Consider the following 12,405-nt stretch of genomic DNA (forward strand, 5'->3'; position numbering starts at 1 on the left):
TGATATATGTCTTTTCAGCTACATGAACTCATGGAAGCTGAAGGCTGAAGTCAGGGGACTTCATCAATTGCTTTCCACCTTACTCTTTTGAGGCAGGGTCTCTCCCTAACCTGTAGCTCCCTGTTTCTGCTAGGCTGGATGGCTAGCAAGGCCCTGCAGAGCTGGTTCCAGACACAGTGGCCCAGCACCCAGGCTTTAGGTGGGTGCAGGGGACCCAGGCTCAGGTCCTCATGCTTATGCAGCAAGGACTTCCCCAACGGAGCTCTCTCTAGGCCCTTCCCTTGCTTGTCTTCAGACAAGGCGCTGCTATGTAGTCCAGACTGGCCTTGAACTTGAACCTGAGATCCTCTTACATCTGCCTCTCCCAAGTACAAGAATTACAGAGATGAGCCACCATGCCCAACTGCCCTTCCCTCGGATGCAACTGAGCTGCAACCCTAACCCCAAATTTTATGTGTGTGTGTGTATGTATACATATACATACATACATATATATTTTTCTGTTGGGTTTTTTGTTTTTGTTTTTAGAATTTACACAGGGTCTTTTTATTTAGCTCTTGAGCAGGAACCGTCCGGTTTCTTGTTGTTGTTTCCCTTTGTAGACTAGGCTGGTCTCAAACTCACAGAGATCCACCTGCCTCTACCTCCTGAGAGTGCCACCAAGCCCGAATCCCACATACATACATACATACATACATACATACATACATACATACATACACACACACACACACACACATACATACACACATGCACACATACATACATACACACACATACATACACACATGCATACATACACACATACATACATACACACATGCATACATACATACATACATACACACATACATACATACATATTGATTGTTGTTGTTTGGTTTGGTTTTTTGAGACAGGGTTTCTCTGTGTAGCCTTGGCTGTCCTGGACTCACTGTGTAGACCAAGCTGGGCTCGAACTCACAGCGATCCACCTGCCTCTGCCTCCCGAGTGCTGGGATTAAAGGCGTGTGCTGCCACGCCCAGCTGACAATGGCACGGGACACACCTTTTGGATTCTCTATCATATTCTTCTCCAATCCATATATATGATTGACAGGCCAAAAGAGAAGTGACATCAAGTTCTTGAACATCATGTGTTGAAGCCAAAACTATTTCATTACAGTTTGCCTGTGAAACAAAGGCAGAACAATGATTTAGGCAATTTCACTAAAAAGCAGAACACTTTATATTAACTACAATGTTTACCTTATTAATAGAAAACGCCATGATCATGTCTGATTCCTTATGGATGACCTTTGCCTTCCCTCCTGGATAGCCCAGATCAGCTTCAACCTACAAAATATTACTGAGGGTTAGCTGCTGCTGCCTGAGTCTCCACAGACATGAACACCCCACAGGATGACAGCTGGGCAAGAAGAGAATGTAGCAGCCGCAGGAAGAGTGGAGAGAGCATTAAGTGTGTAGGGAATTAGTTTTGGAAATCTGTTCTCCTGCTCTGAAGCTCCATAGTCAAACACCCCAATTATGAAGAGTCCCAATGTGGCTTCAGAGTAATAATTACAAAAGATGGCCACGTTTTTTCACATTTATAAGTTTATTTTAGCTCTTCCAAAAATGCACAAATATTCTGCAATAAAAGAGGGTGTGAAGAGGCCCAAAGTGAAGGACAAAGTCATAGAAAGTCAAAGAGAGACATGACACAAAACACTTTATAAAGTAAGGGCTAGAACATGGCAAGATCAGGGAGAAAGAATGGAGAACGGTTGGTGGACAACGCATGGACCTCGGCCCTTACACAGTTGTCGCAGACGGGCAGCTCAGGCTTCACGTGGGTCCTCTACTAAGGGGAGCAGGGCTGTCTCTGACATGCGCTCTGCTGCCAGTGTTTTGATCACTTCCCCCTGGTGGGACTGCCATGGCAGGCCACAGAGGAAGAGGGCCCACTTAGTCCTGAGGCGACTTCATGAGCTAGGATGGATGGGAAGGGTCCGGATCCCCTTTCTTGAGGAATAGGGGAGAAAGATGGAGGAGAGGGAGGGTAGGAGGGAGGGTAGGAGGGAGGGTAGGAGGGAGGGTAGGAGGGAGGGTAGGAGGGAGGGTAGGAGGGAGGGTGGAACTGGGAGGAGAGGAGGGATGGGGCTACAACTAGAATGTAAAGTGAATTTAAAAAAAACTATCAGGAAAAAAAAAGAATAAAGGGTTAGAACAGGGGAGACATCTGAGGAGTCAGAGCTAAGTCAGAACAACAGAAGGAGAGTGAACAAGAAAGGCCAGTCTGCTTTAAAACCACCTGGGAAACGTGACAGCAGTAGAGAGAAGAAAGAACCCCTAGCTGAGCAGAGCAGAGCCAGACACAGGGCGGCGTCTCCCTCCTATCCAGCACTTAAGGCAGAGTGAGTAAGCTCTCATATCAGCCGGGCAGTGGTGGTTAGCGTCAGGGAGGAGGGGTTGGCTCCGAGGTCTCTGGAGAGAGAGCTGGAGAGGAGCGCGTGGGAGACTACCTTGACGTGGCAATCCTCTGCTACGGCGTTGTGTCTGACCTGCTCCACATGCTCTTCTACAGACTACATACCATCACACCGCCACAAACACAAAACACATGCACAAAACGAAATAATAAAGAGAATGAAAAAGTTCAAGCTAGAATGGTTATCATGACTTTAAAACATTAAATTGGATAAAACAAACTATTAGATAAGGCAAAAATAGCATAACTAAAGTTATTCTATCATATACACATGAATATTATAACTATTTCAAAATAAAAGTTTACTATTTGTATACTATTTATGTAACTTACGGTTCTTAAAACTATAACCTCTGAAGTAAAGCCTACTTCTTTTAATTGTGTGATGTACACATGTACATGCTGATAGATGTGTGTGCTGGGGGGGGTGGTGGTCACGTAGAGGCCAGAGTTCAACACTGAGTCTCTTCCTCAGTGGCTCTCACCTTCTGGTCTCTCACTGAGTCTGGTCTCATCAAACAGCAGCCAGCGAGCTTCTCAGATCCACCTGTCCCTGCCCCCCAGTTCTCTCCTGGATGTCTACAAGGGCGCTGGGGACCTCACCACCTCCTCACACTCGAGCAGCAAACGATTCACTGCCTGAGCCGTTTCCCCTGTCACGTCATCAGCTCCCACCCACCTCTGTTTAGTTTCATTTCTTTAAGGTTCTGAGCATTGGGCCCATAGCTTCTCTCATGCTAGAAAAGCGCTCTCTCTACCTTTTGTTTTATTGATTCCTGGTCTCCACAGCCTGGGGCTGAAATATGAATCCTTAGGCTTTTACCTTCCAAACTCTAGAATGTCAGTGGTGGGCCACGAAGCTCTGCACCCGTCACTGCCTCATTCTTCTTCCCCATCAACAAGTCGGAGTAATCATAGAATCAGATTACTCTCCTTGTAAATAAATGCTGGAGAGGACGGGGCAGAAGTCTAGCTGCTTCCCCCGGGCTGACAGGTCCTAGGGAGGTACAGCTAGAAATACCACTCCGCTACTGCATTAACCCCGGAGGGCATGACCAGAACCGGAAGCTGTCCCCAGTGTTCTTGACGTGACACCTGCAGCCTACAGTCCATTCCAATTCTGAGCCTCCTTTAAGGACCGCAGGGAGCTGCAGCAACTGACAGTGAAGCAGCCAGGAAAACACACAGGCTGTTCTGCTCTGAGAACAGAACAGAAGAGAACAGAAGAATCGGCTAGCTGCTTTGACACATTTACCAATTTGACAAAAGCTTGATTTGTGGACTATTTTTCTTTAACTTATTTGATGAGTAGTTATTTTTTATAATATATCAAGAATTTCAAATGAATTAACCAACATGCCAGTTGTCTTTTGCTCTTAGTTCTTTAAACATTTTATTTATATGTGTATATGTGTGTGCATGTATGGATGCGTTTTTCAGTGTGCATATGCCACATGTGTGGGGTGACCAGGGAGACTAAAGAGGGTGTCAGATGCCTTGGAGCTGGAGGTGGAAGTGCTTGTGAGTTGCCAGACACAGGAGCGAGGAATGGAACTCAGGTGCTCTGAGAGAGCAGCAAGTACTTGTAACTGTTGACATCTCTAAGGTTTGGGTTTTTGGTTTTTGTTTTGTTTTGTTTGTTTTTTAACGTGTGTGTGTGTGTGTGTGTGTGTGTGTGTGTGTGTGTGTGTGTTTTAAGGATTTTACTAATCAACTTATCAGATGATCACAAAAATCCTACCTTAAACCCAAAAAGATAAAGCACACCTGTTGGGAGATTTCATCTCTGAGCCTAGTGATCAGTTTTTATCTTAAAGTGTAAATATTTTCCAAAATTCTTTACTTTACTTTTCTTTCTTTCTTTTTCTTTTTCCTTTTTTTCTTTTTTTTTTTTTGTTTTTTTTGTTTTTTGTTTTTTGAGACAGGGTTTCTCTGTGCAGCCCTAGCTGTCCTGCACTGACTTTGTAGACCAGGCTGGCCTCAGAGATTCACTTGCCTTTGCCTCTGGAGTGCTGGGATTAAAGGCATGCGGCACCATGCCCAGCCAAAATTATTTTCTTAAAGAAAACAAATTTTCAACTGATCTGTACTTTTTGATATAGTACCCACTAACCATGCAGCTACTCAAAATTAAACAAAACTGGAAGTTCAGTCATATGGGCCACATTTCAATGCTCAGTCACATGTAACTGGTGACTACCCCGCAGGTACAGATGCAGAGACCACGTAACACTAGACAAGAGAGTCAGAGAGTCACTCCACCGATATACAAAAGTCAAAAGGAAAACTGGTGAAAATCCGCTTATCCCAACTCCAAGTTTTGTACTTCCTTCCCCGAAACCTGTAATGCTCATACAGTAAGATAGGAAGTGCCTGCTCTATCTCTGCCCACTGCAGTGCTCACAGGGACCCTTGCTGGACCGCACAGCTTGGCCTGCTGACTCCAGGACCACACAGCCTGCAGGGCATAACGGAAGGGAGACTAATGGCAGAGGGAGGGAGGGGTGCACATTATACAGACGCACGAAACCTGGCATAACTGCTTCCCACAATGCTCTAGGTTCTACAAGTCCACTGGATCCGTACACTACAAACCTTACCAAGAATTAAAACACTGTTTTTACAAACTGTTAAGTTTGTAACATTTAAAACACTAAACATTCAGAAAATACAGTCCTTCAAAGATTTGGCCTTTGTGAATAACTCATAATTGAGCAAGCATCTTTCATTTTACAGTCACTTCTTAGAGTCCCACCCTGTGGAGTACAGAGTCAGCACTAGTCACCGCTGAAATGTTAACAGCCAGAGGCAAACAGTGTACCTCTGTGAGTTCCCTAACAAATACGCTACCAGTTATCTCTCTTTTTCTTTTTTTCTTTTTTCGAGACAGGGTTTCTCCGTGTAGCCTTGGCTGTCCAGGACTCGCTGTGTAGACCAGGCTGGTCTTGAACTCATAATGATCCACCTGCATCTGCCTCCCAAGTGCTGGGATTAAAGTTGTGCACCACCACCCCCGGCTCTGTACAAGGAATTTCAATGCCATGGAGTCTTTGGTCTTATCAGGACTCAAGGACTAACTACAGCTCCTTCTTTCTATCTCAAAGACACAGGTAAAACACACTCTTCTTAAGGACGAGCCATAGCTACCATCCATGTACACAGAACCCACTGAGTGAGGGCTGGAGTGCTGCTGCCCTAGGCATGGGGAAAGGCTTGGCAGTTCTGCACTTGACCTTGGGAAGTTGCCCCATATACACTGTCCCTCTCCATTTTCACCTTTCTAAGTGAAATACAATTCATTTTTCTCTTTTCAGACTGTGCCTGCCAAGCCTTTAATTGTGTCTGACACTGTTCTGCATGTTCTGCAGTCTGTGCACTGCCTCACTGAAATGCTGAATCAAATGCCTTCTAAGAGACCCTTTGCCAGCACCTAAATTCCTGATTCTTCTTGACTCACGCATACATTACTAATCCTGGCTACTGAATCACCACACAAGACTAAACCTGTGCCTTAAGGTTTTAGAGTATATCTATCATTTATCTTGCTTTTGGTATTTCTGTAGTTTATGCTCTCACAAAGTTTTCTTAGATGTGTTGTTTCAGCACCCGTTGGAGGGATGGCTCAGCAGCTAAAAGTACACAGTGCTGCTGGAGGAGATCCAAATTCACTTCTCAGCACCCATGTCAGGAGGTTTTGAACCACCTTAACTCCAGGTTCTAGGGGACCAGAAGCCCTCTTCAATTAACAAACAAAAACCCTGTACTTTTATAAATTAAAAATAAATAAAGTGCTTTAAAAGCTATGTTGTGTTTTAAATTATATATTTAGAGGATTACGCCACAGATGCAGTCATTTATATTTTAGGCTCCTGAAACCATTTACTGCAAAGTTATTATTGGGACAGTCCAACGGCAATTATTTAACAGAATTACCAATGTCACTTGGATTTATCATGGAACTTACACCATTTCATCGCTATTAAATAGAAACATGAGGTTTTATAAAAGCTCACCACAGGCAGTAAGCTTTGGCTACTAATCAGGCTGTGTAAACAGTAACAGAGAAGTCCCATCCAAAACTAAGATTTCAAAATAGGTCAAGTACTGAAAATCGATATGTTAAGAAAAAAGAGACTAAAGAAAAATTACAAGAGAAAAAAAATAATCTCAAAATACCTCACTCTGCTTTCTCTTCTTAGTGAAAATGTATCTAATGAACGTCTCTTGAAGAACTTCTTGTTTGACAAGGAAATGCCAGAGTCGTTTGACTGGAAGTGCAGACGAGTCCCGGGATCTATCAAATGGATGTTGACAACCAATCAGCTCCCAGTCAATACAGCATCTGCAGGTGCTTGCTTTACCTCCTCCAAATTCATTCAAGGAACACAGCCGTAAGCTCAACAAACCTCAGTATTTATTTCACTCTTAATTTTAGTTTTCCTGAAAATAACTGCTTGACCTAGTAATCAATATTCCAATGACATTAAATAAGCTGGGGAAGAGAACTATCAGGTGACTCTTTAAATTACATGTTAGACTTTCCAGATAGTAAATGCACATTGATGAATATAAAGTAACAGACAGTATTTCTAACTTCTTAAGGTGATCAGTTTGGTCCTTCAAGCTTGTGAACACTAGATCTAAACATGGCTGGTTCCTTCAAAACAAAAGCATGCAGCCAGGGATGTTTAATATAATTTCAACATTATACACTGTGTATATCAAGATATACACATACCAACCCAAGAACAGTCATTTTTATGTTTTTATTTACTAGTTAAATACTTTTAAAAGTATGTTGCTTATCAAAAGAGCTGAGGTGGGTAGGTAGAGCAACAAAAACAATAAAACTTTCATTTATCCTTTATTAAAATTATCCACAAGTTAGTAATACTGACTGCATATGTAGATTACTATTAAATCTCCTCCCAAGAGTAAGAAACACAGAAGAAAACAAAGGACATTTCCCCCAATTATAAAAATAATATATCTATTGAATTACAGATAATTTGGGTAGGAGAATTTTCTGTCCAGAGTTCTGTTGTTTTAGAGTTAGGACTATTCTTAAGGCTACTGGCATACTCTGTCAAGCTGTTTCCTAGAAAAGTTAAGCCAACTATAGCATCATCAGGATTCTGGCTTTCTTACTTGAATGGAGTATTTTCAGGCTCTAACATGGCTTTATTTCGGAGGAGAGCTGGCCCAGCACCCACTGAGAGGTCAGTTGGGTATGTGTTAACATAGTTAGGAGGTGGACCTTCAAAGTGATCCATTTTCTCCTGCAGAATCTGTTCCCAGTTCTCCAAGTTTTTAATGACAGCAATTCCTAATGGTGATGTCACAGGGAGCTCTAGAAGGCAAGAAAATCAGGTCACTACCTGTAAAATCCAAACAGCGAGAGCCAAGCCTTCTAAAAACAGACGGATCTCAACACTTCAGTCTTGTCAGACTATTCTCAATCTTAGGCTTAAAACTTTCAACAAAACCGAGAGCACTAAAATGAGCAGAGAGAACCGTGCAGCTGTCCTGCTCCAGCCTTACTCTTCTAGTCTTCTGGGCAGGCTGTAGAGAAGACTTTGCAAAATATCTAATGTAGCATTTAAAAACTATTAAATGGCCTTCTACATAGATTTTGAATATTTACGTGATAGGAATTTATATATTTAATGGCATTGCTTTTCAAATTCCAAACTTACCAGAGAATTCCAGCCCAGCGATAGGAAAGAAATTCTTGATATTGTGAAGTGCTAGCTTAACCATTGTCAAATGCAGAAGCGCCCAGCTGTTTGGGAGGAGAAAAATCAAAAACAAAAAGCCCACTTACTAATATAGAAAAATAATCACAAGATAAGAGTAGTCATACCCCCTAACAATTGGTTATCTTAATTTCCAACCCAGAAAAGCTGCCTCTGACTTGTACTTCACAAAAAGGTTTCTTTATAGTCATTAAAGGCCAGGCGCACATCTGGCCTTAAATGGCGCACACCTTTAATCCCAGTGCTTGAGAGGCAGAGACAAGAGACAGGTGGATCTCTATGAGTTCAAGGCCTCCTTGGTCTACATAGTGAGTTCCAGGACAGCCAGGGCTATGTATAGAGACCAGTCTCAAGGGGGGAGGGGGGAGGAAGGAAGGAAACTTTAATAATGTATCACATTTAGAATAGTGGAGAAGTATCTAGTAGGAAAAAATCCTCATACTGCCATACAGAGTCTAAAGCATGTCCTTTATTGATGCGCTAAGTTCCTCAATAAACTCTTAGTTTTATAATTCGTATAGAAGCTATCTAGAAACTTATCTGAAAGGTAAAGAATTCCTAACTTGAAAATATATCACATTTTAGATAAATTTATAGTAATACTGTTTATTTATTAAAAAATATGAAAGCCAGCATGGTGACAGTACCAGCACTTGGGAGGCAAACACTGGTGGAGTTTGAGACCAGCCTGGTCTATATTGCAAGTTCTAGGCCAGCCAGGAATACATAACAAAACTCTGTCTCTATTTTTAATTTGGAGGTTTTTTGTTTGTTTGTCTGTCTGTTCGTTTTGTAGACCAAGCTGACCTAGAATTCACAGAGAGTTCTCTGCCTACCTCTGCTGGGATGAAAGGTGTGAGTTAGAACATCCAACTTGATATAAATGTAAGTTTTTCTGCAAAAGAAGTCGAAAGGGGATAGAGGTCTTACTTACCTGTAAGAATTAGGATCTTGGTGCTCCTGTATTTGTATGTCTGAAAAAAAGGCATCATCTTCTTCATCGTCACTATGAACACTTTCATCAGAATCGTATATGACACCACTATCAGATAAAGGAAGAAATGGCTGGAATAAAAGGCAAAGCCATCGGTAAATATGTAATTTCATAATACATTAAATATAGATTATATGTAGTCTTAAAGTAGTTGTAAACATTAATAAATTATTTCAACATACAGTTTTATTCAATTTAATAGTGAATACAATTAAACTGCGTCAATTAATCTAAGCAAAGCTTTCCTTTGTAGGCTCTAGATTTACAAAAGTGAAAATTACAAGAGAAAGTGTCTTCAGTTCAACAGAAGAATTTGTGGAGGACGCTGAAGTCTGACCCTCACTCTACCCTATACAAACAAAAGACTTACACCCTAAGGGAAGGTAGAGAGTTAGACCTTTTCCTGTTCTGTTTTCTCTGTGTCTCTTTCCTCCACACGCAGGCCAGAGCCCAAGAACGCTTTCTCTGGTACTCTGGGCCTCCTTCTTCTTTCTCTGAAACTCCCTGCCTCCCTGTGGCAGACAAGGAGCTATATGGCTGACCTCCATGTCTCTCTCTCTCTTTTTTTTAATTAAATTATTCGATTACAACACAATTGTTATCCCATCACTTGTATCCTCCCGGCCCTCTCTTCCTCCCTTTTTCACCCTATTCCCCTCCCCTAGGTCTCTGACAGAAGGGGACCTTCTATCAAGTCTCATATTGGTAGCCTGCTTATCCTTTCTCTGAGTGTCACAAGGCCTCCCCACCAAGGGGAAGTAGTCAAATATGGGGCACCAGAGTTCATGTCAGAGTCAGTCCCTGCTCTCCACACAACTGTGGAGAATGTTCTGTCCATTGGCTAGATCTGATAGTGGTTCAATATTTACTGCATGTATTATCCTTGGTGGTATAGCAGTTTGAGCAGAACTCCCTGGGCCCAGATCTGCCCATCATGATGCTCTACTCATAGGTTTCTAGGACCCTCTGGATCCTTCTATTTCCCCATTCTCCCATACTTCTCTCACCTAGAGTCCCAATAGGATGTCCTCACATCTATCCCAATCTCCTGGCTAGTGAAGACTTTCATGGGACATCCCTTTTGGGCTAGTGTCCAGTTATAAGTGAGTATATACCATGTGAGTCTTTCTGGGTCTGGGTTAACTCACTCAGGATGATCATTTTTAGTTCCATCCATTTGCCTGCAAATATCAGGATTTCCTTGTTTTTAATAGCTGAGTAGTATCCCATAGTGGAAATGTATCATAGTTTCTTTATCCATTCTTTGACTGAGGGTCATTTAGGTTGTTTCCAGGTTCTGGCTATTAGGAGTAAGTCTGCTATGAACATGGTTGAGCATATGTCCTTGTTGTGTGCTGGAGCATCTTCTGGGTATATTCCAACAGTAGAATAGCTGGGTCTTGAGGGAGCACTATTCCCAATTTTCTGAAACTCCATGCTTATCTCAAACAGCATGGCTTTCTCTCTTCTAACTCCTTCCTGAAAACAGCTGCCAAGAGTTATAACTAGTCTGTCCTGAAGCTTTTCTTCTAAACTCTAACAAAATTTGACCTTCACCTTCTTTTTGAGTCTGTTCTTAAATTCTTCACTTAAGATTAAGAAGCTCCAGAGGATCCTCTGATTTCCCCAGTAACATGTGGTGGCTCAGATGGGAAACTCCAGCATTTTTAATAGAATGAAGTGATCATGCAGGGATTCCAAAGCAGGTTCTCTGAGGACAGAACAGGTGACCAAACTCCAGGGCGTTAGCAGCCATCTGACTGAGGCCTCATACTGTGACTCCTGACACTCTGATGGCCACCAAAGGCCTGCGAGTGAAGCTTGGGTCAACTACCTTCCAGTCCAGCCACAGAGAACAACTACTACTACAAAACACACAAACAAGCAAACAAAACTGAGAAATCCCAAAGAATAGTTTCTCCTATGAGCATATCAAAAAATTCAACGGGCTTTGGTCCAGACACTGTAAAATGTCCTTAGTTCTGTATCTTCCTGGTTTTCTACAAAGGTTTTATAAAGTTAAGCCATCTAGTAACTTGTGTGTGCTCCTGGGAGGATGGAGTCATTCCCTCTGTTTGAAAGGCTCCGATTTCACTTCTCTGTTTCCTCTCTTGTCTTATTTCTCCATCACACCTTTATCTAGGCACCAGTCAAAGACCTAACTGGAATACTTCTAGCATCCTTTAGAGAGTGTCACTGGAAAAGTACCCCAACTGCCACATCTTATGACCCACTCAGCTCAAAAAGACTAGATAGATTTTGTAAGACCCTTCCCCCAACTCCCCCACCAAAGACAAGAGACCATGATATAGCAGCTAATTAAGATGTATGAGCCTTATTTTTGGATCCTAATTTGCAAATACAACTAAATAAAAACATTTAAAATACAAAGGAAAAGTATAAACAATGGCCACTTGATGGCATTTAAAATAAGTTAATGTGAGTGTGGTTCTTTTCAAAACCTACTCTTTTGTTGGAGTCTGGAGAGATGGCTCAGTAGTTAAGAATATAAGCTACTCTTCCAGAAGAGCTGGGTTTGATTCCTGGTACCCACAGGATGTCACACAGCTGCCTGCAATGCCATCTCTAGTAGACCTAATGCCCCTTTGTGGCCTCTTGGACACTACACTAGACTTATGTGGTACACAGGCATACATGCAGACAAAACACCTATACACACAATTTGTTTTAAAAGCTGAGTATGGTGGTACACACCTTTAAAAGCCTGTTCAATTGTTGCTGCTGTTTGTTGAGGACAGCACACGTTGGCCTCAAACTGGTACCCTCCTATGCCCACATCCCTAGTACCAGTGTAGGATTACAGCTGTGTGCCACCAAATCTAGCTTTAAAAACACTAAAATTATTTTTCATTTATTTACTTCACATGGGTGTATGCGTGTGTGTGTGTGTGTGTGTGTGTGTGCGCGTGTGTGCGCACACACACACACACTTGTGCTATGCCACACAGGTGGAAGACAAAGGATAACCCAAAGACGCTCTCCTCTTTCAGTGTGTTGGTACTGAGGATTGAATTTAGATTATCAGGCTTAGTCCAAGTGCCTTTTCCCAATGAATCATCGTGCTGCCCTCCCTGCCAACTGTTTTTCAAGAAGCTTTAAAAAAATTATCATGTGTGTGCGTGCGTGTCATGGTCGGAGAACAAGTGGAGTTGTGTCTTCCTTCC

General features: G+C 42.3%; 1 protein-coding gene across 6 annotated transcripts in view; it reads right to left on the reverse strand.

The window, feature by feature from the left end:
- The window catches only part of DMXL2 (Dmx like 2), a 132,179-nt gene that overhangs the window by 11,799 nt on the left and 107,975 nt on the right, over positions 1–12,405 (reverse strand). For 3 of the 6 annotated variants that reach the window (XM_084784308.1, XM_084784305.1, XM_084784304.1), the window contains exons 30-36: positions 9,161–9,291; positions 8,167–8,252; positions 7,619–7,820; positions 6,647–6,764; positions 2,505–2,567; positions 1,249–1,335; positions 1,049–1,170 (exon numbers count right to left, since the gene is read on the reverse strand). In XM_084784308.1, the coding sequence (XP_084640434.1) occupies positions 1,049–1,170; positions 1,249–1,335; positions 2,505–2,567; positions 6,647–6,764; positions 7,619–7,820; positions 8,167–8,252; positions 9,161–9,291 (809 nt within the window). Of the gene's footprint in view, positions 1–1,048; positions 1,171–1,248; positions 1,336–2,504; positions 2,568–6,646; positions 6,765–7,618; positions 7,821–8,166; positions 8,253–9,160; positions 9,292–12,405 lie in introns of those variants that run through there. The other 3 variants (XM_084784307.1, XM_084784306.1, XR_014779681.1) reach the window with 2 other exon arrangements.

The sequence above is a fragment of the Acomys minous genome (genome assembly GCF_964271855.1).
Source record: "Acomys minous genome assembly, chromosome: 5".
Classification (NCBI taxonomy): Eukaryota; Metazoa; Chordata; class Mammalia; order Rodentia; family Muridae; genus Acomys; species Acomys minous.